The sequence below is a fragment of the Sciurus vulgaris genome (assembly GCF_902686455.1).
Source record: "Sciurus vulgaris genome assembly, chromosome: 9".
NCBI lineage: Eukaryota > Metazoa > Chordata > Mammalia > Rodentia > Sciuridae > Sciurus > Sciurus vulgaris.
In genome coordinates, this window is record NC_136469.1 from 30,764,888 (window position 1) to 30,792,184 (window position 27,297).

General features: G+C 36.1%; 1 protein-coding gene across 4 annotated transcripts in view; it reads left to right on the forward strand.

Moving 5' to 3' along the window:
• Nucleotides 1-27,297, forward strand: part of ARFIP1 (ARF interacting protein 1) — a 104,917-nt gene that overhangs the window by 26,729 nt on the left and 50,891 nt on the right. For all 4 annotated transcript variants that reach the window (XM_079153441.1, XM_079153440.1, XM_079153443.1 and 1 more), the window contains exon 2: nt 15,973-16,074. In XM_079153441.1, the coding sequence (XP_079009567.1) occupies nt 15,982-16,074 (93 nt within the window). In that variant the 5' untranslated portion in view covers nt 15,973-15,981. The remainder of the gene's footprint in view (nt 1-15,972; nt 16,075-27,297) is intronic.

The window sequence follows — 27,297 nt, forward strand, 5'->3', positions numbered from 1 at the left end:
TTGCTCCTTGTAGGTGGGCACTATGATCAGGATCACCCCATCCCCCGCCCCACCAGACTGGTGTGGGTGCTCTGTGGGTGGATTTTGGGCTTGCAGGAAAAATCCTTTCCTGTTTGAGGTGATAAAATGGAATTTTACCTTTTTTCAAAACTAAACCAACAGTTTATCGATGTAAAATTTATGTAGAATAAAAGTTCACCCATTTAAAATGTACAACCCAATGCATTTTTGCAAATGTATAAACTTGGGAACCATAAACATAATCAAGATACGGATGGTTTCCATGACCTTTAAGTTTCTTGTGTCCCTCCCCTACCACTCCTTTTGGAGGCAACCACTGATCTGTCATGACTGGTTAGCTTAGTATGTTCTAGCATTCTGTATAAATGGGGTCAGATAGTATGTATCCTTTTGTGTCTGCCTTTCTTGACTCAGCAAGTTGTGAGGTTAAGCAGAGTCCTGTCATGTGTCAGTAAGTCTTTTTATTGCCCAGGAGTATTCCATTATTATGGATATGCCGTAGTTTGTTTATTCATTAAGCTGTTAATGGATATTTTTATTTTCTAGTTTTGGGTTATTCAGAGTAAAGCTGTTATAAATACATGCATACAAGTCAGGGCATTTGTTCTAGTTTCTTTTTGATGACTGCTTAGGTGTAGAATAAGTTGGATGGTCAAATGGATATTTACTTGTGTAGGATGCTCTTTACTAATACTTGTTATTACCAGTTATTTTATCTTGAGCCATTGGAGTGGTGTCTTATTGTAGTTTTTGTTTGGGTTTTCTTGATGTACTTACTAGGCATTCATGTTTTCTTCTGAAAAAAGATTTGACCATTTTATATTTGAATTGTCTTAGGTGGACAATAAGTGTGTGTGTGTGTGTGTGTGTGTGTGTGTGAACTGTTTTATTACAGTCTGTGAATTTACTTTTCAATTTTTTAATGATGTCATTTGGAAGTTTTTAGTTTAGGATTTTATTTTTGTTTTTGTTTTTGTTTTTTGCATTCCTGGAAGTTGAGCCCAGGGGCATGCTACCACTGAGCTACATCCCTACACCTTTTTATTTTGAAAAGGGTCTTGCTAAGTTGCCCAGGCTGGGTTGAACTTAGGTCCCTCAGCCTCTGGAGTCTCTTTCCAGTGCCCATTTGGAAAGTTTTAGTTTTCAGGTAGTGCAGGTTATCAGTGCTTTTCTTTTACGGTTTTGCTTTCATATCTAAGAAGTGTTTGCCTACACCAAAGACGTGAGTCAGTACTTGCCCCTCCTCTGATAACCACTATTTTGGCTACTGTCATCATCAATTACTGGTTTTCTTTTTGAATTGAATCGTACACTACTCTTTTGTTCTGGTTTCACATGTGGAGAATTAAGTCTGTTTTTTCTCACTGTTCATCCTGTAGATTGTTCTGTTTTGTTGATGTGTTTTATTCCATTGTATGACTGTGCCACAGTTTATTCGATAAACATTTGTATTGTTTCTGATTTTTGGCTGTTAAAAATAAAGCTGCTCTGCATACTCTTATACATATGTTTTGATGGACATATGCTCTTATTTTTGTCAGGTGTATTCCTAGGAGTGAAATTGCTGGGTTAATGGATAGTCATATATTTAATAATATTGCTCAATAGTTTTCCAAAGTGATTTTACCAGTACCAGCAATGTATTAGTCTAGTTGCTCCACATATTTGGTAATACTGGTTTTGTCAGTTCTTCTAATTTGGGCTATTCTTTTTTTCATTTTTCTTTTGCAATGCTGGGGATTGAACCCAGGGCTCCACATACGCTAGGCAAGCACTCTACCACTACATTCCCAGCCCTTTTCATTTAATTTTTTTGTTTTAAGATAGGGTCTCACTAAATTGCTCAGGCTGGCTTAGAACTTGTGATCTTTCTGCCTCAGCCTTCTGAGTCGCTGGAATTATAAGCATTTGTCACTACAACTAACTTAATTTTGGCTATTCTAAAGGGCATAAAGTGGGTCTTATTTGTGGTTTTAATCTGCATGACATGTTGAACCAAATGACTTTGCAGATTCTTTCCGATACTAAAGTTTTCTGTTTATTTTAAAGAATGGCAAAGGAGCTGGGCGTGGTGGCACACATCTGTAATCCCAGTGGCTCTGGAAGTTGAGGCAGGAGGAACTCCAGTTCAAAACCAGCCTCAGAAATTTAATGGGGCCCTAAGCAACTCAGTGAGACCCTGTCTCTAAATAAAATACAAAGTAGGGCTTGGGATGTGGCTCAATGGTCGAGTGCCCCTGAGTTCAATCCCTGGTACCCCCCCCCATACCAAAAAAAGAAGAGTGGCAAAGGTTATGGTTTAGGTGCAGCATGTAACATGGGTCCTTAGGTAGTAGATATTTGTATAACAACTGATTTAGCTTTGTTCACCTTCCTTTCCTGTCTAGTCTAGGATATGCTTATAGCAGTGTTCTCTTAGCTGCACTTTAGAATCACATGGTGAGGTTTTAAAAATAAAAGGTTACTGGCCATTCACATGAGGGATGACTGGAGCCCAACATTAAGTCATGATCTCTGTGGAATGGCGAAAGTTCCCAGGTACTTCTGAGATGCAGAAGCTTGAGATTGTTGGCATATCTGAATGAAATATTCCATTGCCTCTTGAGGACTTGCCGTACACTTTAGAAATGAAGCACGACCATAAAATTACTATTAAGTTTGTACACTGTTAATTTATCCCCACCTTTGACCCATTGAAAGGGCCCCTGGCTTTCACATTTCTGGTTTTCCAATGTACAGTATTGTTTCCAAGTCAGTTCGGTGCTCATATTTTTTATTTTGCATTAGTCTTCATGTTACAAGCATAAGTCTGCTTTTAAAGTGCACTCAACTACATATAAATAAAGACAATTAACTTTCTATAAAAATAAATGCATTTTTTTCTATTAGTGCATAAAGCAGCATTCAGTCACATAGAGCAGTTGGTCAATTTTGATAATTTTTCTTACATACAATTATGCATTTAGAATGTAGTTGGAATTAAGAGGGCATAGAAGAAAAAGGACATAATTTGGTTGTTATTAAAGTAAGTGAACATATTTGACTTTTTATTAATTTCCAAACAAGTAATATCATAATCTAGAATGTAAGATCTATATATTGGATTTTAAAAGATAGTTTCCAAATATTCATCTGTATAGAATGCCTAACACTTATTTTCTAACTTGGAAAAATTCAATTGTGGCTGGAACTGACTTGTAGTGACCTACAGACACTGATTGTTAAATTTTCAAGAATTTGTGAGCCAGTTTTGAACATAGCCATTATTTTTTAATTATATAAACTTATGATTAAATATGATTAAAATAAAAGTAATACATACACAAAACTTACTAGTTCGTTAATATTCTATTAATCTTACTGTGCTCTTGAGGTTTTTTGTGTCTAATGGTGGTTCTGTGGTAGTAATATTATATGTTGTGCGACTGTACATCTCTTTTTGCTTCTGAATTCAGTGAGGTCATGTTGGAAGCTTGAAATTGGCCTCAGTAGGAGTATTGACAACACAGAATAGGCACATACTAAGATCGAGGCTTTTTTTTTTTTTTTTTTTAATTTGGAGAACCAGTCATTAAACACTTCACAGTCTTTATTCAGTGAATATCTACTGTGTGTGTGCTAGTTGCTCTTTATAAATGCTTTGAATACTTGTTTAGTTAATTTCCTCAAGTATTATCTGAGATGTATATATTTTTAAAATTTTATAGATGAGAAAAATAAAATTAAGAATATCACAATGCAGGTGCTACATTGTAGAGCTGAGATCTTAATCCATCCGTCATTGTATATTCTTATTTCTTGCCACCCACACCCCCTATAGTGATAACTCTTAGGTTGATGTCTTTGTATTTTGAAATTTCTTGAGTTCTAGTGGACTTGGATACCCCACAAACATTCCCAAATTCATGTTATTTATAGCTGAACACATTCTCTGACCTTCCCAAGCCAAATGAACCTCTTGCTTTTCCTACTTTGTTGAATGATGGGTTCATTTTTCCAGATGCCCAAGCTCAAATTTGGGGGTGAGAAGGAGGTAGGTCATCCTAGATTCCTTTTTATCTCCCACAGTCTAGTTACTTCTGTCTCTTCTACCTTCTTGGTATCCCAGTATGTATGTTTTTCCATCCCTATACCCTTAAATCACATTTTTTTCTTATCTGAATTGTAAAATATCCTCCTAAACAGGTGTTCTACCACCAGTCTTTCCTTCTTTTAATCTAACCTTCCACTAGACTGTTTTCTAAAATAAATCGACCAAACATTTCTACTGCTTTTTCTTTTTATGTATATATTTTATATGAATACTAATCTATTACACAGATTAATCATTCTTGAACGTATAAGCTCCAGAGGAGCAATTGGGTCTTTAAATATACACAAGTATTTCCATCAAATGGATTTTCACCCTTACATCCAAATAGACCTAAGCTCTACTGCTTTCTCTTTATTTCCTCCTAACTCCTCTCCATTTTCCCCCCCTTTCATCCTTTTTTCTTACCTTTTTATTTGGTTTTGATTATTTGAAATTTTTTTAGAATTTCATTTTCATTTTCCTGGCCACTTGGCTATACTTTTTGTGTTATACTTTTAGTAGTTGCTGTAAGGATTGTGGTATATATTCTAAACTCTTCACATTCCACTTATAATTAATAATGTATTGCTTCATTTACATTACAAAAGTCTTAGAGATTTTAAAGTCCATATTTCCCTTGTCTCCCCTCCTTCTTCCTTAATATAGTTGTTATATGTAATATATCTAGGTAAATTATGAGCCCCTGAAGCTGTTACAACATCTGTTTCAAACAGTCATGGTTTATAAAGAAATTGAGAGAAATAAGGTAAAAAGAGGAAAAAAAAAAAGTCCTTTCTGTTAACTCATGTCTTTGCCCTTTTGATTCTTCCTTATTCTTTTCTGAAGATCCATGTTTCTGTCTGATTTTATTTCCCTTCAGCCTGAAGAACTTCCTGTAGCATTGCTTACGGTGCAAGTCTGCTGCTGCTGAATTATCTTAGTTTTATCTGAAAATATTTTTTAATTTTACCTTTCTTTTCCTCTTGCTTGCTTGCTTTTTTTAATTTTATTTTTCCTTTTTCCTTTTTTTCCCCGGTACTGGGAATTGAAAACGGACACTCTCAGATTGCAGGCTGGCCCATCACACCTGGTTCCCTTTATTCTTGAAGGATATTTTCATTGAATATAGTATTCTGGGTGGACAGTTTTTATTCTTCATCACTTTAGAAAATGTTTCATTTTCTTCTGGCTTTTGTAAATTCTAGTGAGAAATCAGCCATTAATTGTTCATAGATAGTAATGTTTTCCTCTTGCTGCTATTAAAGTTAGCTTTTTCATTTTTTTGGCTTTAAATTTAGTCATACCCCACAAAATTATGTTTTGGTCAACAACAGTGGTAGCATAGATTATATTGTTAGTGACAGCGTAACTTAGTTTGTGTAAGTACACTCTTACAATATTGGCAGGACAGAATTGCCTCATTTCTCAGAATGTATCCCTATTGTTAAGTAGCATACAACTGACTATGTTTGACTGTGATGTGCCTTGGCACAGACTTGTTTTTATTTTGCATTGTTTTTTTTAAGCATCTTGTATCTGCCAACCTTTGTCATATCAAATTTGGGAAATTTTTGGCCATTAGTTCTTCAAATATTTTTCTGTAACATATACTCCCTCTCCTTATATTTCAATTACACATATGTTGGGCCATGTAGTGTCATCTAACAGGTCTCTCAGTCTCTTTTGTTCTTTAGTCTACTCTTTGTTCTTAACGTTAGATAATTTGTTTTGATTTGACTTAGGTTCATTTACCTTTTCCTCTGTCATTTCCATTTGAATGTTAAGTCTAGTGATTTTTTTTTGACTGTAGTTATTATCGTTGTTTTGATACTAGAGATTGAACCAGGAACATTTTGCCACTGAGCCACATCCCCAGCCCTATTTACTTATTTATTTATTTAGAACCCGTTTCTCGAAGTTGCTTAGGGCCTCTCTTAAGTTGCTGAAACTAGCTTTGATTTTGCGATCCTCCTGCCTCAGTCTCTGGAACTGCTGGGATTATAGGCGTGCATCACTACATCTGGCCTAGGACTTTCATTTTGTTAATTTTATTGGTTATATTTGTATACTTGAATTTTTTTCAGTATTGGGGTTTGAACCCCAAACCTCACACATGGTAGGCCAGCATTCTACCACTGAACTATATCCCAGCCCTGAGATTTTTTTTTTTTATCCACTGATTTTTTGGTCACTAAAAAGACTTCATTTTACTTAATTGAAAATAGCTCCATTAAAATCTGTGTTTGTTAGTTTCAACATCTGGTTCATCTCAAAATCAGCCTAGATTGATTTTCTTTTCCTATGTGTTCCATTTTCTTGTGTGTCTAGCAGTTTTTAATTGTGTTCTGAACATTGTTGACATTGAGGTGTGACGACCATAGATCAGTTGTTTTCCCCAGTGATGCTGTTTCCTTTGTTTTAGCAGGTAATTTTATTGACTGGGCTTACATTATAAAGTGCTTCTTGATGGCCCTCCTAGTCTTAGTTCAGATTTTTTCTTGTTAGCTGAGTTCCTTTGAGTCTTATACCCAAGCAAATTCAAGGGTTGTCAGAGATGTGGGTAGGCAGTTTGGGATCCTCTTTCTTAATATTTTCAGGATTCTCTTTTCCCTTCACTTTTTCTTGACTTAACTTTTCCCCAGCTTCCCCAGTAGGAAGACTTCTGCTTTCCCTTTTTATGTCCTGACTGCTGCTGGGTGTACAGCATAGAGAGTATTTAGCTTTACACTAATAGCCAAGGCGATGGAAACTGACCTGCATGGCTCCCTGTCTCCCCTCCTCCATATTCACTTCCCACCAGAGTTTCTGCTTTCCTTTACTTTTTAGTACCTTAAAGTGATTGTTTTTTGGTTTTATTTTTGGCTTTTTGCAGGGTGGGGAGATTTAGTAGTGTCATGGTCTATTGGTGTGCAACAGAAACCTTTTTTTCCTAACCTGTCCTCACAAGCTTCCTGTTAAGGTTCTTCTCTTAACTTTGGAGGCATTTCTCCTAAGTTTCCTTTGCTACTTCATCCTCATTTCCCCATTTCTCAGGGTTGAGGTATCCCAGAGCACAGTCTTCAGACCCTGCTTTTCTACTTATACCAACTCCAAGGCAAGGGAGGCCGAAGACATTTAATTAATTAACATATTGTCTATGGCTACTTTTGAGCTACAACAGCAAAATTGAGTAGTTGCAACAGATATCCTTGGCACATACAGCCTAAGATACTTACTCCTTGATCTTGGATAGAAAAAGTATGTTGACTCCTTGTTCTAGGTGATCTCATCCAGTCAGAGATTTAAATGTCACCTACACACCGTTGTCTTCTACATTTCTTTTTCCCAGCTTTGAGCTTTTCTCTGGGGTGTTAGTCTTATATGTGCAGTAACCTACTTATCTGTTCTACTGGAATGTACATTAGGCTTATAAACTGTAATATGTTCTAAACTAAACCCTTGATATTTTCCCTACATTGTGCTCCTCTCTGAGTCTTACCTGGGTCTGGCAATTCCATCTTTTTTATCTCAGACCCTTGGAGTTATTCTTGACCTTTTGTTTTGTTTTTAAGAGAGAGATATCTCACATCTGTCTGAGGAGTTCCTATTGGCTCTAGCCTCAGAGTGCTCCTGAAATTGAATCGGTTTGTATATCTTCAGCCACTGCCACCCTACTCCAGTATAATCTTCTACCAAGATTATTCCAATAGCTTCCTAATTACTCTCCTTGCTTCTGCCTTTGCTCAACTGTTGTTTAACACAGTAGCAACAGAACAACAGAACAGTCCTTTTGAAACACAAATCAGATTGTTTCACTCTACTGTTTGGAACACTCAGATGGCTGGAACACTCAGATGGCTTCTCATTTCACTCAGAATAAAATCCACAGTTCCGATGGCATCTAGAGTCACGAATTCTTCCCACTGACCACCTCTGACATTTGATACCATTCTTCCCCATGTTTTCTCCCTTCAAACCACATAGCTTTCTTGTCATGCCATGAAAGGCTGAGCATGATCCCGCCTCTTGGTATTTGTGCTTACCGTTCCCTTTGTGTGGAGTGCTATATCCCTAGATACTTGTGTGACTCTCCCCCACTTTATTCAGGTCTCACAAAATACAACAGCACTTCCGAGGTTTTCCTTGATCACCCTATCAAAAGCAAGCATGAGTGTGTGTGTACGTGCATCTATCTATGTATATTTAGGTACGCATATGTATATACACGTCCATTAACATGTATGAATGTCTGACATATGTTTGTTTGTTTCCCCAAATAGGATTTTTTTGTGGAGTTGGCACTGGGGGTTGAACCCAAGAGTACTTCACCACTGAGCCACATCCCAGCCCTTTTTGTTTTTTATTTTTGAGACATGGTTTTCCTAAGTTGCTCAGGGTCTCTCTAAGTTACTGAGGCTGGCCTCATATTTGAGATTCTCCTGCCTCAGCCCCCTGAATTGCTGGGATTGTAGGTGTGCGTCACTGGATCCAACACCAAATAGGATTCAAGTTCCGTGAGCATAGGGAGTCTTGTCCATTTTGTTCATGACTATCCTGTGAGTCTGAAATTTGCCTAGCACATTATAGAGCACAAGAAATTAGTTGAATAGATGGATGTATAAAAGAGCAATCACCAAATATGCTGTTTCAAATATATATTTTTAATGAAAAAAAATTCCAGGATATACTAGACTCTTTGCACTCTGCTCCTTTCATTCCTTCTATTGAGTTTCTCCTTCACTGTAGTACTGTCCTCCTGTCACATTCAGCTTAAATGTCACCTCTTACTGCTCACCACATTGTTAAACACTTTCCTCTCAGTGCTTACTACACTCCATTATAATTATTTTTTACCTGTCAAAACTTTAAGAAGACTGAGAACTGATTTATATTTTGTCCTCTGCACATTGTCTAGAAGGTAGTAAGCACATAGTGAAACACCAGCTGTTTTTAGGAGGATGAAAGAACAATCTTGCAGTTTGAAAAAGTGATAACTTGATAGCTTGATCTTAGTTTTACTGATTGGATTAGAGACCAAGTACTGGTGTGTGTACATCCCCGCCCCCCCCCCCCCCACCGCTTTTTTTTTAAGAAACATATTTCTTCTGGCTGGTACACTTACAAATCATACAAAGATAGTTTGTTTGTTTGTTTGTTTTTGTTTTTTTGTTTTTTAATGGAAGTGCTGGGGATTTAACCCAGGACCTTGTGCTTGACAGGCAAGCACTCTATGAACTGAGCTATATCCCCAGCCCAAGATACATATTTATTTTTAAAATAAAAACTTGTAAATGAATCCAGTTTATCAATTTTTTACCAAAGTATGACAAGAGTTTTTTTATGCAAAAAATAAAAATGGATGCAGAAATAACACTTTCAGCTTTTCTGATGTCTTAAAAATCACATTTATTCTATAAAACACTATTTCTCTGCCCATTTCTCTCATGCTTACAATAAAATAAAAATAAAAAATAAATATAAATTTAAAAAAATAAATAAAAATAAAAAGTGCTCTAAATACAATAAATGGAATTATCATATTTAAAGCTTTTTCTTAATACAAAAGATAACAATCAGATCATATCTTATTTTTCTACTTGACTTTATATTGTACTAAAATTACATAGAAAAACTACTTGATATATCATCATGGCATAATACCTTAGGCACATTCTTTAATACTCACATACATTAATGTATATTTCACAGTCAACTTAAATACATTTTCTAGTAGATATCAAATGATCTGATAACATATCTATAGTGCTACCCTTTTTGAGAGCAAAGATACAGGTTTTATTATTACTGCCTTTGGGAAAACACTGAATTTTAAAAAGATGCAAATCACTTGTGGTGCCTGATTATTACATTTGAGCAAAACCTCTTCTTCATTTATTTTTTTGAGTCTGTCTTTTATTTGGCTGTACTGGGGTCTCACTTGTCCCATGTAGGTGGGGGAGTGCGTACCCGTCAGAGGGTTGGGCTCGCTGTGAAATAAAAGCTATGAAAGTAATATATCATGAGATAAAAACAAAAGGGCAAGAATTATATATTTTCAAAGCAGGGACGTGACCTGTTGAGCCCACCAGAGGGGTCTGACTTCCAACCAAGGAAAAGCCCACACTTGCTTTATTTATGGCGGTACAGATCAAAGGGGATCGATTGGTAGGTATAAGGTTTCAGTCTAGTAGGGGATCTTGGGTAAACAGGTTGTTTGGTGCTTGGCAGGTTATGCTCATCTCTGGGCAGCTGTATTTGAACTTGGAGCTGTGAGCTAAGTCAGGGTGCCAGCATGATCTGGGCTTTCTGGATGGAGGAATTTCACCCAGGAATTCCCGGAACAGTGGCTGCCCTGAGTTAATGGCTTGAACGAGTGAATGTCCATAGCTCACAAATGGCTCCAAACACTGGGGATTGACCCCAGAGGTGCTTGCTCTACCACTGAGCTACATCCCAAGATCCTTTTCTTATGTTTTGAGACAGGATCTCCCTAAGTTGCCGACGCTGGCCTCAAACTTGCCATCCTCGTGCCTCAGCCTCTGTAGCCTCTGGGATTACAGGCATATTGCCAACACTCCTAGTTTGAGTCTGTACTTTTTTTTTTTTTTTGGGGGGGGGGGGTACTGGGAGTTTAACCCAGAGGTGATTAACCATTAGCTCCAGACCTTTTAACTTTTCATTTTGAGATAGGGTCTTCTAATTTGCTTAGGGCCTTGCTAAATTGCTGAGGCTGACTTTAAACTTGTGATCCTCCCACCTCAGCCTCAGGAGCTACTAGCATTACAGGTATGCTCCACCATGCCTGGTGAGTCTCTGCTTTTAAATACAACATTTATTTTACTTAAAAATGAAGAAAAAATAAAAAGTATTCTTTTTTCTAAGTGAAGCAAAATTATGATAAGAGAAATAATAATACTTCAATGCTGGCTATATTTTATAGAACTTAAAAATTCAGTTCTCATTGTTTTGTTGTTATGGTTTGTATGTGAGCTGTACCCTCAAAGCTCATGTGTGAGACAATGCAAGAAGGTTCAGAGAAGAAATGCTTGGGTTGTGAGAGTCTGAATCCAATCAGTGAATTAATCCCGTTAGGGATTAACTTGAGTAGTAACTGAAGTGTTGGGGTGTGGCTGGAGGAGGGTGAATTGGGGGCATGGCTTTGGGGTATATATTTGTGTATGGCAAGTAGAGAGTTCTCTCTACTTTCTGATCATCATGTGAACTGGTTCCCTCTGCCATACTCCTCTGTCATGATATCTTGTGTCACCTCTAGCCTGGAAGAATGGAGTCAGCCTTCTATGGACTAAGACCTCTGAAACCCTGAGCCCTCAAATAAACTTTTCCTTCTCTACAATTGTTCTGGTTGAGTCTTTAGTAGCAGCAGTGAAATAGCTGACTAAAACAGCTGTATAATCAAACCTGTTCATTTTAAAAATATAAACAAAATGTTAAGAGTCTTTAAAAAATCTTGACTATAGACTTCGAGTATCGTTCAGTGGTTTGAGTGCATGCTCAGCATGTGCAAGGTCCTGAGTTCAATCCCCAACACCAAAAAAAAAAAAAAGGTGATTACAATTAAAAAGCTTTGAACAGGAGGCTGGGAATTTAGCTCATGGGTGGAGCACTTACCTGGTGTGTGAGGTGCTGGATTTGACCCCAGCACTGCAATAAATAAATAAATAAATAAGAAATTTGGGACGGTATGATAAATCTAATGGCAACTTCTTAAACTCCATGTTAAGTTAGTTCTGCTTCCAAATAACACTTTAAAATGGTCTCAAATAACCTGATTATGATTAGCCATCATCAGTTTAAGAATATTTTTTCAATGTTCAAAGGTGTAATGTTTGACATCAGAAAGGATGCTGGCATCAAAAAGCACTTTTGATTTGTGAATTAAAAAAAAAAAATCAAGTACTAATGCCAGTAGTTCCTGTGACAGGGTAAACTTCCCCCTTCAAAAAATGTTTGCTTCACAATTAAAGTAACTTTTTTTTTTTTTTTCCCTCTGAGAGTTTTTTAAGGAAAAGAAACCACAAACCACAGTTCTTTTTAGTTGAAGTGAAAAAAAACTGCTTCATAAATTCATATTTTGTAAAAGCCATTGCTTGAAAGGGAATACACTGAATATATATCTCTTATTTTCAATGAACAGAAACTTAACTCCAGTAACCACAGTATTCTGAATGGAGTAGCAATAAGAAAGTCAGAATATCAAAATAATACAAAAAAATCAAGACTGTTCAGTGAGGCAGGCTAGTGTGTTAGTCAGCTTTGGGTTTGTGACAGTATAGCTGAAAAGTACACCTTAAGAGGAGGGAACGTTTATTTTGACTCATAATTTGAAAGATTTGGTCCATGGAGGGTTGACCCCTTCGCTGTGGGCCCAAGGTGAGGCAGAATATCATGGTGGAAAGGCATCCAGAGGAAAGTTGCTCAGGATGTGGCAGATGGAAGCAGAGAGAAGAGGGAGAAGGGGCCTGACCCACCTCCTCTGGCCGCACCCCACTTACGTACAGTTACTACCCAGTCCATTTAAACTTGGATGGACTGAGTAGGTGACAGCTCTCACAATCCAGTCATTGCACCTCCAAATGTTCCTGCATTAACACTGGATCTTTTGGAGGACATCTCATATCCTAACCATAGCAGTCTCTTCAACACTTTTCAATAATATTAAGATGTTATTTTATTTTCATTGTTGTAACACTTTCCCTGATGGTGCACAAGAATTGGTAGCTAAAACTGCTCATGTCTTAGGAGGAATCAGTTGGACCGAGATGAATTAGGAGTCATATTCTTTCACCATTATAAACTTCCAGTAAAGAAAAATACCAATTTCCTTTAAGAATGTCTTTGATGAAGCAGACTTTTTATTAAATCTTTAAATATTTTGTGTGACAAAATGGGAAGTTTGCATATGGCATTCCTGCTGCATGCCAAAAGCTCAGCAGTTGCCTGGAGGACATGTGTGATTGTGTTCTGAGCTAGCTGGGTTTTTGTTTTGTTTTTATTTTTAATGAAATACCATCTTTTTACTTGGAAAATAACATACAGGCAAACTATGACTGTATTTAGACTTTGATGTTTGAGACACATATTTTTGAAAACCTGTTACTACAAGTAAAATCACTGACAGTGTTACCAGTGATCAAATTCAAGATTTCAAGCAATAATTTGGGCAATTTGTCTGGCTTCCCTGTACTTAAAGATTTTTTTGATGAGAACAGATATAACAAATAGGACTTTTATATAAGGAAATATATCAATATTTAGAAGATCTGCACAAGTCATAGAATCAGAATTTTCCCCAAGGTATGATGTTAACAAATTATGCACATGTGAAAGATTCATTCAGTGGATTCAGTGGATAAAATCAGTGGATTTTAATGTAGCAGAATATGAAAAGTCCTTTAATATGTTTTTATATTCCATATTATGCTTAGGTTTCAAGAAAGTGCCACTTATCAAGTTCTGGTATAGTATCAAGGAACAATATCCACAGTTATTTTGAGAAGACAGTAGTCATGAACCAGACTTTTATTCACATAATTTTATCAAAACATATTATAACAGATTGAATACAGAAATAGATTTGAGAATCCACCTGTCTTCTTATAAAGGCAGACATTAAGTTGCAAAAGTATGAAAGAGTGCTATTCCTCTCACTAAATCTGTGTAGTTTTGGAAAGTAATTGCTTTTCACTAAAGAATTTTATATTAACATGATAGGTTGATAATTGTTTCTTTAAAATGAATTAATAGGTATCATAATACCAGACCTTAAACTACAGAGCAATAATAACAAAAACAGTATGGTATTGGTACCAAAATAGACAGGTAGATCAATGGTACCAACAGGAGACACAGACAAACCCACATACAGTTACCTTGGGCTGGGGATATAGCTCGGTTGGTACAGTGCTTGCCTCACAAGCACAAGGCCCTGGGTTCAATCCCCAGAACCATAAAAACATACAAACAAAAAAAGTACAGTAACCTCATACTAGACAAAAACATCCTAGGGAGAAAAGATAGCCTGTTCAACAAATGATGCTGGGAAAACTGGAAATCCATATGCAGTAAAATGAAATTAAACCCCTATCTTACTCTGCACAAAATCAACTCAAAATGGATCAAGGACCTAGGAATTAGACCAGAGACCCTGCAATAAATAGAAGAAAAAGTAGGCCCGAATCTTCATCATGTTGGCTTAGGATCAGACTCCTTAACAAGACTCCCAGAGCACTGGAAATGAAAGCAAGGATCAATAAATGGGTTGGATTCAAATTGAAAAGCTTTTTCTCAGCAAAGGAAACAATCAACAATGTGAAAAGAGAACCAACAGAGTGGGAGAAAATCTTTTCCACACATACTTCAGATAGAGCACTAATATCCAAAATTTATAAAGAACTTAAACTTTACACCAAAAATACAAAGAACCCAATTGATAAATGGGCCAAGGAACTGAACAGACACTTCACAGAAGATATATAGGCGATTAGCAAATATATGAAAAAGTGTTCAACATCTCTAGTAATTAGAGAAATGCAAATTAAAATCACTCGAAGATTTCTCCTTACTCCAATTAGAATGGCTGTTATCAAGAACACAAGCAATAATAGGCGTTGGCGAGGATGTGGAGAAAAAGGTATACTTGTACCCAAAAGGTCTTAAAATCAGCATACTACAGTAATGTAGCCACATGACCGTTTATAGCAGCTCAGTTCACAATAGCTAGATTGTGGAATCATCAAATTATCAAAATTTGGGGTATGTGTGTATAAAGCCATTATGATTTTTAAAAAGGGTGGGGAGGAGAGAAAAAAGTGCTTGTTCTCTGTGAGAAGTTGAATAAATTATTTACTCTAGAGTTTTAAAAAATTTAGTGGGAGAAAATACTTTTTAAGATCTTTTAAATACATGAAATTGTCACTTTATAGTCATACTTTTTTTTAAAAAATCACAATTGGGGCAAAAGAATTTACCAGTTGTAATTGATGTTCTGTTATTGGTTAATCTCTGAAAGTTATATTTTCTGCAATTATAAAGTTAAGGAATGTGCTTTTAAATATTATTTAACTTTTATAACCATAAAGCCAGTATAAAACTTAATTCTCCATATACAGAGATTTTTAAATTTTTTGTTTTTTGGGGGAAATTCTTTTCTTTTGAAAAGCTCACTTAGAAGTCCACTAGATAGAACAGAAAAAATAAAGCCCCTGTAGGTGAGTTAACAACCAAGCTTGACTTTCTACAGTATTTTATCAGCTTGTAGCTAGTAGTCTATTATAACAGTATTTAAGAGGCAGGAATAGTGCCTGTCCCCCTTGGTAACTCTGAGTAACCTTTTTTTTTTTTTTTTCCTTTTGGCATTGGGGTTTGAACCCAGAGGCACTTAACACTGAGCCACATCTCCAGCCTCTTTTTCAATATTTTTTAATTTAGAGAGTTTCACTAAGTTACATAGGGCCTCCCTAAGTTGCTGAGGCTGGCTCTGCACTCCTGAACTGCTGGGATTACAGGCGTGCACCACTGCACCTGGCAAGTAACTCATTCTTTTTTTATTAATTTGTTGATGGATCTTTATTTTTATTTATTTATATTCGGTGCTGAGAATCAAACCCAGTGCCTCACACATGCTAGGCAAGTGTCCTACCACTGAGTCACAACCCTAGCAAGTACTTAATCAAGAAATTTAGATTGAGATGAAAACAGCCTCGTACATTTTTAATTATATTACCATCATGTTTATGATGTAAGTAGTAGGTTGCAGTTATAAAAAGGTGTTAATAAACTTGTGACTAGTAAATGCTATAAACATGAATATTGTCTTTTGAAATATTGACCTTTTATGATTTGGTATTAATATGTCTTTTTTCTTCTTCTTTTTTTTTAAGGAGTCTACCATGGCTCAAGAGTCTCCCAAAAATTCAGCAGCAGAAATTCCAGTGACCAGTAATGGAGAAGTTGATGACTCTCATGAACATGGCTTTAATAGGGTAAGAGTACTTTTCTTTCTGTTAATGCAAAGAATCATGATAAGTCTTTAAATGTTGAGATGAAAGTGATAGAACTTAAGCCAGGCACGGTGGCACATGCCTGTAATCCCAGCAACTTGGGAGGCAGAGGCCAGGGGATCATTACTTCGAGGCCAGCCTCAGTAAATGGCAAGGCCATTTATCAAAATAAAATTAAAAAAAAAAAAAAAAAACTGGCAAGGTACCTCAGTGGTAAAATGCCCCTGGGTTCAGTCCCCTGTATCCAACCTGCTCCCTCCCAACCCACAACAAAATAAAAACCCAAAAAACTAATAGAGGAGTTTTTCTTAGACTGGTTTCCATCAAGAATTTAATGTTATTTTATGGGGGTATCTAGGTTGGCCATGATGTGATTTGTCAGGATTAAGCTTCAGGGCCATAAGCTTTGATGTTTATTTCAGTAATTAACCAGAATGAGAGTTTGTGTCTGATGATTGACATAAAACTTTATAAAACTACTTAATTTTGTCGTAAGAAAAATATTAAATATAGATTATCCTTTTAAAATTTGGCATTGTTTAATTTCTTTTTTCTGTGTCATTAGTGTATAATTACTAAGTAGCTGCTTCTGATTTTGCTGTTCACTTTCTAAAATGGTATACTTGACTTGGAGAAATTAAAACTTTAGGTGTTGTTTGTTTATTCATTCATATGGTTTGTTGGAGGTGCGGTATTAGGAATTGAATCCAGGATTGTATGCATGCTAAGCACACATACTACTACTGAGTTTTGCACCCCTCCCCCAGCCCAGTGCTTTTTTTTTTTTCCCTACTATATATATATATTTTTTTATTGTAAACGAATGGGATACATGTTGTTTCTCTGTTTGTACATGGAATAAAGGCATACCATTTGTGAACCCCAGTGCTTTTAATTTTGATCTTCCTCTAATTTGAAATTTAAATGTAATATATCTTAATGAGGACACCATGGTTTTGGAGATAATCTGGGTTCAAATTTCAGTTTTATCATTTCTAGCAGTGTAATCTTGAGTTAGTATTTATTTAATCTCTTCTTTCTATTTCTGTAATGAAAATCTCATTTACTTTCATGAGGATATTAACATTACATAAGATAAAAAAAATGGCTAATACAGTCTTAGAAGTGATAGTGATAGTTATTATTTCTGTTGGCATTTACACTAAACATTCTTTTTAATGATATTTGATACATGTGTACAACTAAAAATAGTAATATTCAGATCCTTAAAGTGATAGTTGAAAGGTTTTTTGAATTAATTTATAGTTTAGATAGGACTCTTCATATATTTAAGAATAAAATCCTTTAGTTTAATAGGAAGTGATACTTTAGTTGAGGATTTCTCAATTTTAGCACTAGTGACAGTTTGAGTCAGATAATTCTTTGAGAGGTTGTTCTTTGCATAATAGGCTGGTTAGTACATTTTTTGTCCTTTTCCTACCAGAATCTAGTAGCACTCTTTTGTTGATAAGTAAAAATGTCTTCAGATATTGCTAAATGTCCCCAAGGGTGAGAAGAAACTTATCTGTAGTTAAGAACCACTATTTTAGATCAGTTTAATTGAAATTAGAAAGTTCCATTGAATTTCATTTGTTTTGCCTCAGCAGTCTTTTGAAAAGATGTTATGTCCTCAAGCTTGAGACTTTTGTCTTAGTCTGTTTTTATTACTGTAACAAAATACCTGAGACTTGGATAATTTAGAAAGAAAAGAGATGTATTCACAGTCCTAAAGGCAGGGAAATTCAAGATCAGTTGCTGCATCTGTCAAGGAACTCATGTTCCATCATAACATGATGAATGATGATATCATATGGCAGGAGTGCATGCATGAGTGGCAAGTGAGCACATATGAAAGAGAGGAGGAGGGGAGAAAGGGAGCCATATGCTTCACAGTAACCTCCTGTTGAAGTGAACTAATCTAGTTTCATGAGAAAGACCTTAATCCCCCTCATAGGCCCCACTTCTAGCACTGCTACCTTAGCAACCACATTTCCTTGAGTAAGGACAGACCACAGTGGTTTATTTTACGTGCAAGTGCTTTAACTCGGTTTCTGAGCATCTGTGGACCAAAAAAAAAAAAAAAAAAAGGAAAGAAAGAAATTGGGTGATTCATAGAAGAATTAAATTCTGAATGCACAAAGAAAATTTTTCAGTCTAAGACATGCCTGCATAATAAGAAAACTCAAATTATCATTATCCTTTACTGATTAGTTTATAAACTTCTGTTCAGATACTCATTATACCAGGCTTTTTGTTAGTGGTTTCTTCATTTAATTTTAACTGCTACTTTCAGAAATGTGTTTGGCAAAGATTTCAAGTACTGCTATGTACCAGGCAAGGCACTAGGGATATAACAATGGACAGAAATTCCTGCCATCAGGGAGCTGGTATCCCAAAAGACAATTTGATGAAAGTGAAGGACGTTTATCCAAGAAAAATGCAATGCATACAAAATGTTGCAAAGGTTGGGGCTGTAGTTCAGTGTTAACAGTGTGTGCTTAGCATGCATCAGGCCCTGGATTCAGTCCTCAGCCCCCTCTCACCCCACACACACACAAAAATTATAATAGTGTTGGGAAAGTCACCTGCCACCTTCAGCCTATTTTTTTTCTTGTTGCTCTTTGTTATTGGAGTATGGCTTATACACAGTAAAAGCACAGGTGTGAAGTACACACCACCCAGATCAGGATGAACATTTCCAGGACCTCTGACGATCCCCTCCCGCCCGCTCCTGGGCAGTATACCTACCTACCAGGGTAACCACCACTCGACTTAAGCTATCATCATAGGTTGCTTTTGACTGTTCCTGAACCGTGTATCACTGGAATCATGCAGTCTATACTTTTCACTGTATGTTGTATCTGTGAGATTCATTCATATTGCTGCTTATGGCAATATTTTATTTCTTTAATTGTATTATAGTTTTCCATTTGTATATCTATTTTTTGGTTGATGGGCTATTTCCAGTCTATAATCATGAAGAAAGCTTCCATTACTATTCTTATACAGGCCTTTGGTGTAAACAATTACCTGTTTCTTTTGGGTGCATATCCAAGAGTGAATGTGGCCAGGTCATGAGTATACAACTGCTTGGCAAGTGGTTGAACCACTTGACAATTTTACCAGCAACGAATGAGAGTTCTGGTTTCTTCCGTTTCAATCCTAGCCATTCTCAGGAGGCATAATGGTATCCCATCGTGGTTTTATTAAGCATTTTCCTGATGACTAATGATGTTGGGAACATTTTCATATTCTTAATGGCCATTTGGATATTGTCTTCTATGAAGTAGCTTTCCAAGTCATTTGCCCATTTTTCTACTGGGTATGTGCCTTTTAATAATTCATTTGTACTTTTGGCATATTCTGGATTTAAGTCATTTGTGGATATATTACAAATATTCTCTTCCTTCCTGTGACTTGCTGTTGTAATTATTCTATTAATAATACCTTCAGTGAACAGAAGTTATTAGTTTTTGTGTGTGTGTTTGTGTGTGTGTGTGCGTGTGCGCGTACATGTGCGCGCAGGCGCGCTAGGGGATTAAACCCAGGGTTGCTTTACCACCAAACTATATCCTCACCCTTTTCTGTTTTTTAATTTTGAGACAGGGTTACTGAGGCTGGCCCTGCTGAGTTGCTGGGATTACAGCTGTGTACTACCATACCTGGCCAGAAATCGTTAATTTTAATTAATTCCAGTTTATCAATCTTTCCTTCTCTAGCTGGAGATTTTTGTGTCCTGTTTTTAAAAAAATCTTTGCCTGTCCAGCATATTGATTCTATTTCTTCTCAAAGTTGTGTTGTTTTACCTGTCACACTTAGTTCTATGATTCAGCTAGAGTTAATTTTTGTGTATGGTGTGAAGTAGGGGTTATGAGTTTTTTCTTTTCCCCTTGCATAAATATTTATCTAGTTAATTCAGAAGTGGGTTAAAGACTTAAACGCAAGATCTGAAACTATAAAACTTCTAGAAGAAAAACTTTATGACATTGGTCTTAGAAATAATTTTTTTGAATATGACATCAAAAGCACAAATAATTGGGACTACATCAAACTAAAAATTCCTGCAAAGCAAAGAAAATAGTCAACAAAGTGAAGAGGAAACCTACAGAATGAGAAAAGAATATTTACAATCATATGATAAGGTATTCATATCCAAAATATATAAGGGACTTATACAACTCAGTAGCAGGAAAATGATCCAATTAAAAATGAGCAAAAACTGGGCACAGTGGCACATACCATAATCCCATTTACTCAGGAGGCTGAGGCAGGAGGACTATAAGTTTAAGGCCAGCTTGAGCAACTTGGCAAAATAAAAATAAAAATAAAAAGGACTGGATGTAGCAGTGGTAGAGCACTTGACTAGCATGCTCCTGGCCCTGGATTAGATCCCTAGTAGTTGTGGGTAGGGGAAGAAAAGGATTTGAGTAGACATTGGTCAACAGTTTATGAAAAGGTGCTCAACACCATTGATCCTTAGGAAAAATGCATATCAAAACCACAGTGAAAAAAAACCACAGTGAAATATTACCTCACATCTGTTAGAATAGTTGTTATCAAAAGCCAAAAGATAGGTGAGAATGTGGAAAAAGGGAACCCTCATACACTGTTGGTAGGAATGTAAACATCCTTTATGGAAAGTAGTATGGAGATTCCTCAGTTAAAAATAGAGCTACCACAAGATAGTAGAGATAGAGAAAAAGCAGTCCCCTTCTGGGTATATATTCAAAGGAAACAGAGTCACACTATATCTCAAAGAGACATCTGTACTCCCATGTTTATTGCAGTACTGTTTACAATAGCCAAGATATGTGCCCATTGACAGATGAATGGATTAAAAAAGTGATTATACAGACACATGCTGATGAGAATGTTTTTCAGCCTTTAAATAAAAGGGGGGTGGGGGAGAAGATCCTGCCATTTGTGACAACTTGGATGGGGCTGGAGGACATTATGTTAATTAAAATAAGCCAGGCACAGAAAGACAAATATTGTAAGGTGTCACTTAGATGTGGAATCTAAAAGAAGTCTAACTCTCTGAAACAAAGTAGAAGAGTAGGTAGAGGTGGGAGGTTAGGGAAATGTTGATTAAGCTTGTAGTTAGTTATAGGATGCAGGAGTTCTGGAGACCTAATGTATAGCAGGGTAGATGTAGACAGTAATAATGCATTGTACACTTGAAATTGACCAAGAGTGCATCTTAGATATTCTTACCACACGCACAAGATGGTAACAATGTGAGGTTATGAATATCTTAATTAGCTTGATTATGGTAATTATTCAACAGTATATACATAAATTAAAACATCCCAGTGTACATATTACAGCTACAAAGAATTTAATTTGTCAGTTTATGTCAATAAAGCTGGGATTAAAAAAAAAAAAAAAAAAGCGGCCAGGTGCAGTGGCACATGCCTATAATCCCAGCAGCTCAGGTAGCTGAGGCAGGAGGATCATGAGTTCAAAGCCAGCTCACCAATTTAGTGGGGCCCTAAGCAAGTCAGTGAGATCCTGCCTCTAAATAAAAAATTATTTAAAAAGATATTTTTTAAAAAAGAGCTGGGTATGTGGCTCAGTAGATAAGCACCCTTGGGTTCAGTCCCCAGTACAAAAAAAAAAGGAGAAAGTCCATCCTTCCTCTACTGGGAGCTTTTGCTCTATAATAATTAGATATGTGGGGCCTATTTCTGGACTTTCTACTTCATTTCTTGGTCTTTTTATGTATCCTTGAAATAACAGCACACAGTATCTTTCTTACTATAGTAATTAAAACTGGAGCAGGTATCAACCCCAACCTTGATTCCTGGTAACTAATTTCTTGAACTTTTTCTTCTTCTGAGTTTACCTTGAACCTTAAACCCAGTCCTTTTTTTTTTTTTTTTTTTTTTAAAGAATCTTTGCCTTTAAAGGATCACTGGAAAAGTTATTTACTTATTTGCAACCAATAATTTGCTGCCTTGAAAATCTAACCCATTGGTTCATATCAAAATTCTCTTTTTAGAAATTCTGCATCGACGTTATTTCACTTTGTTAGGAGTAGAGAAGGAGAAAAGGATGTTATCTTGGAGATCTCTTCTTACTGGACATGAAGTTTTCAGTAGGGGACTCTCCCCAAGAAGTAATGATCCACTTCAGCCAGAATGTCCCACCTCATCTCCCTACCAAAATTTAACATAAAATTGTTTGTTGTACCTGATTTTATTTGAAATATGCATATCATGAGAGTCTCTTACACATTTAATATTCTTTAATTAAAATCAAATTTAGAAGTATTTTGTATATATTACACTCAAGATCCACTGGGCATATGTTTACCTAAATATTGACTTCTTCCCCTCCTTTATTTTCCTGAGCAGTAAACAGGAAATTGTGTTTAACCTCAAATCCAGTTTTTAAAATTTTAATAGAAGTAAAATTTCACTGAGAAGAGTCTGTTAAATATAGTGCTTAGCAGTAGACTTAAACTGATAATGATCTTATATGTAAAAGTGGATCATAACTTATGTATCTTATATACATTGTAAGTGTACTGATATGTCTGTGTATTTTTATTAAAAATCTGAAGATGACTTATTTAATGCATACTGTATAATGCACTTTGAAAAGTATGGTCACAAATCAAATTGGTAGCTTATTAAGTTGCCATAACTTGGTTGGCCAGCTGGTGTCGCTGTGACACAGGAAATGAAATTGTAGAAAAATTTGTTTTTCATTGCAGATGTTTTGAGTTTTCATTTGACTTCTTTTCTTAGTCAAGGCACTGATTAGACTTATACTCAACACTCATATTTATTTAGAAATTGTAATGGAAACATTCATGCTAGAAATGGCCTTGTTGGCAATTTAGTCAGGCTGTTGCCTCCTAAATATTAATGTTTCTAGATTTGTTACTCTTTTATTAAGATAGGGGCAAGAGCTAGATGAGGAGAGGTCATGAGGTAATGTCTCAGGGTTTCTTTTTCTTTTTTAAATATATATATGTTTTAGTTGTAGATGGACATAATGTTTTTTATGTGATGCTGAGGATCAAACCCAGTGCCTCACATGTGCTAGGTAAGCACTCTACCACTGAGCCACAGCCCCAACCCAGTGTCTCAGGGTTTCTTTGGTTTTCTTTTGTTGTTGTTCATGAGTTTTGTTTTGTTTCTGTAGCAAAGACATTTCTATTTCTAAATTTTAAAAATCTTGTATTTTAAAGATTAATAAAGTTTAATCTTCAAAGACTTCAAATTTCTCTTTGACTCATAAACTGCTTTCTATTTATAATGGATGCTGTTATAGTGTTTGTTAAAATATTAAAGAAGCAAGTATTAGCTCCACAGGATTGAAACTTCTTATAGTTGTCAGATTTAGAGAAATTACCTCATTAGACATAGCTGAAATGGAACTTTTCCTGTGGAAAACCCAAAACAGAAATTCACAATTTTAGGGTTTTTCCATTTATGAATGTTTTCCCTAGAAAAAATGTATCCCCCATGCACAGAACTACTAAATTTTGCGTTTAAATTAAGGGAACTTAGGACACACTGAACCTACCATTGGGTTCCTAGATTCCCTGGATCTTAAGAACCCCTGGTCTGTCAGTTTTGAGTTAAATCACGGCATATTAGTTCAGTAAAGACACCGTCTAGATCCCTGGCCTTTACTGCGTTATTTTACGGGAAAGGAAAAGGGCCCTAGAGGTTATAATGGAATTACCCAGCATTAATGTAACTGCACCAAAAACTCATGTGATTTGACTGTAATTGTGGTGAGGGCAAGAACTCTCTCATTCATGGCCTTATTTCAAGAGCCCGGTAACAGTGCTTGGCATATCTTACTGACTTTTAGTTAATGTTTGGTGAATGAATGAGTGAATAAATATTTATTCGTGCTAGGGCTAGGATTAGAAAATAAGGTTTCTAGGATTCTTTGGGGGAAAGAAGGAAAGAGATATTGTAATCTTAGATTTTGGTTTATGTTGTGTCCTTGATTTCTCTGCATTAGTTGTTGCTTTGATGTGTATGCAGCCTCTATTGTTACTATTTTAATTTTTAAGGCCTCTGTTTACCTGAACAGTTTCTCCATTCCTGGACTGGAGATTGGGAAAGAAATAGAATACAGATAACAGTCAGTTTTGGACGTACTTTCACCTCCAATCCTCACCAACCCAATGTTCTAACTTATTTATCTGCTTTTTATTCATTTATTATTCATTTGTTAACTTATCATTTATTTATCTACTTTTCCTGAGAGGTTCGAATCACTATTAAAGCAAAGACTGTGTGCACAGCAAAGTTTATGGTTCACTGCAGTTGCTTACAAAAAGTATGAATTCCAGTGTATGGACTTAAAATTTGACATCTGTTCTACTTCTTTCATCCTATACTAGAGTTGCATGCAATGACACTTTTGTCCCCATACTATTCAGAAATACAGTATCATGTGTCCAAACTACACCTAAAACGTTCAGGAACTCAGTCAGTGGCAACACTGATTTGACAGTAGCTTTTTCAGAAGACCAGTTCTGATAAGATGTATATGTAGGACACTTTAAGAGGTATGGAGAATATCTTCCAAAGGTTCATTAACCTATTCAAATCTAGATTCACTTTTTTAAATTGACACATAAAATTTGTTCATATTCATGGGATATCATGGTGCTTTCATACATGTATGTACTGTGTAATGTTCATAGTAGGGCACATGCATCTATCTTCTTCAACATTTATCTTTTATTTCTGGTGAAAACATTCGAATTCCCTTTTTCTAGCTTTTCGAAGTGTGCAGTACATTATCATAGTAACCTTACTGTGTAGTAGTACAACACCAAACCTTGTTCCTCCTGTCTGATTCTAACTTAGTACCCAGTTGACCAACCTTTAGGTTAATTTTTTTTTTTTTTTTTTTTTTTTTTTTGTGGTGCTGGGGATTGAACCCAGGGCCTTGTGCAGGGAGGCAAGCACTCTACCAACTGAGCTATTTCCCCAGCCCACAATATAGTCTTAAAACTGTTATCACAAGTGAAAAATTTAAATTTTTATTATATGCACATACATTAAATTCTGGATTGAGATCCTGTTGAAAACTGCGAATAAGTATATAATTTGTAATGGAAGACTAAAGCTCTGTCTTTATAATCTGTAGATTGTGCCCTTACTTATATCAGCAAAAGCTATCATGAATAATTTTTTGATCTCTAGGGGGAATTATTTTGGCTATAGATACATATTGATATTTTCATGTCTTTTAATTGAATTCAGTATTTCTTTGCAAAGTTGGTATGTGATTCCATGCTTATTGAATTTTGTACTACTTAGAATGTAGACTAAGGGGGCAGAGGTGGGTGAGGCCAAGAGGGTTGGCACTGAACCTCCAAAAGGTAGCACTATTATCTTCCTGTATTCGTTGAATGAATGAATGAGACAGGAAGAGATCTTGAGATATGCATCTGTATTATCAGTGTGTGTGCATCATGACAAAATAGAGAAATCAGATTTATTGTCTTCATCAGGTTGGATAGCATATAGAAGAAGTATGGTCATAAAGTGAAGTTAGTAGAGTTACTCAAAATGAGATTCAAGAAGTGTTGCTTCGGAGTCAAATGACAAAGTCCAAAGAGTGGCCATTTGTATTTGGGATGCTTAAGTGGAATGGGTTTGAGAGATGAACAACATTAGATGAAAGGGTTAATCAAATCTGAGACTAGGTATGGTTTGGGTTATACTGTATTTAGACCAGTACATCTTTTTTTTTTTTTTTTTTTAATCTACCCTCATCCTTTTTTGGCTCTGCCCAACTACAAATTCACATTGCTAATTTTAGGCATTCCTACAAATATTCTGATGAAAAAAATCATATACCTACAGTTATTTTCATTTCTATACTCCATTCTGCTTCAGTATAGGCAGGTAGGCTTATGCAATAGATTTTATTTTATTTTAAGTATTAGCCAATGTGTTAAAAAGTACAGCAAAATACTACATACTGTGCCTTTATTGGACTTTATTTTTAATGATCTTTGAAAAATTTTTAGCTCAGACATCTTATGTATCAGCTCGGAACAAAGTTCTAACTGAACACGTAATGCTTCCCAGAAGGTATGCCCAGTTGCATGCAAAAGCTTGGAGCACCCAGGATACTGAGAAGAGTGAGATATGTCAAAGCCCTTAATACATACGCACGATTGACTGGAAGGAAGGTAGATGACACTGTTGAGGTGGATAAGACGGCAGTGAGATGGGGTAACACCCAAGAAATGGGATAGGGGTGGAGGTCCATGGTATACAAGGACAGAAAAGCAGTTTTCTATAGGAGTTCCTCAAAATAGTCCAAGGTTCACCCACATCAGAGTCACTGACTTGCTTGTTTGAAATTCTGTCTCCTGGGCTTCACACTTGAACTTAATGAGAATCACAAGGGGCAGTGAAGAGGAATCTGCATTTCTAACAGGCTGCTGGAGTGAGTCTTACTGAAACTAGTGTTTGAGAACTGGTAGTTTAGAAGTACCAGTGGAGAGCTGAAAAAATGCTGACTCAGACTCCTTAACAGTAGAATATTGGTAAGTAGAAAGTTGGAGAGTAGTCAGGTTGACTCAGGTAATTGTAAAGAGGCAGAGGGGCCACTGTGTGGGGCTAATGGTCTGCAGTATATTAAAAGGTGGAATGGGGTCTGGAGTCCTGTTTGAATAATAGCTTTGCTCTGGCAGATGTTCTTTATAGATCGCTGTTAAGATAAAAGCAGATTTTAGGTTACCAAAATTCTTAGAACATTTAACATAAAATTTTGAGTTTCTTTAAAAAATTACATAGCAACTTTGGAAGGTTTTGTCCATTTTAAAGAATGAGGCGAGATGTTTATATTGAGAAATTTTCTAAGTAAATCAAGTAATAAGCACTCTGATGTCAAGAATATAAAAGGGAACAAGACACATAAGATTCCTGGTCTGTCTTAGCTTTGTCTCGGGGGGACAATATAGACAAGTTAATATTGGTACCGTGTGGGAAGTGATGTGCAAGGCCAAGTAGAGCATGGCCTGAGAACTGTTATTTCATGGGAAATGCTTTCTGAGCTGAGAGTTGAAGGATAAACTGGCGAAAGGAAGAAGGACGAAGAATGTTTCCATCAGAGGCAACTGTAAAGACCTGATGGAGGTGTAAGACCACCGAATTGAAAATTCATATTGCTGGAGTAGAGAAACGGGGGCAGATATATAAGAAATGATAC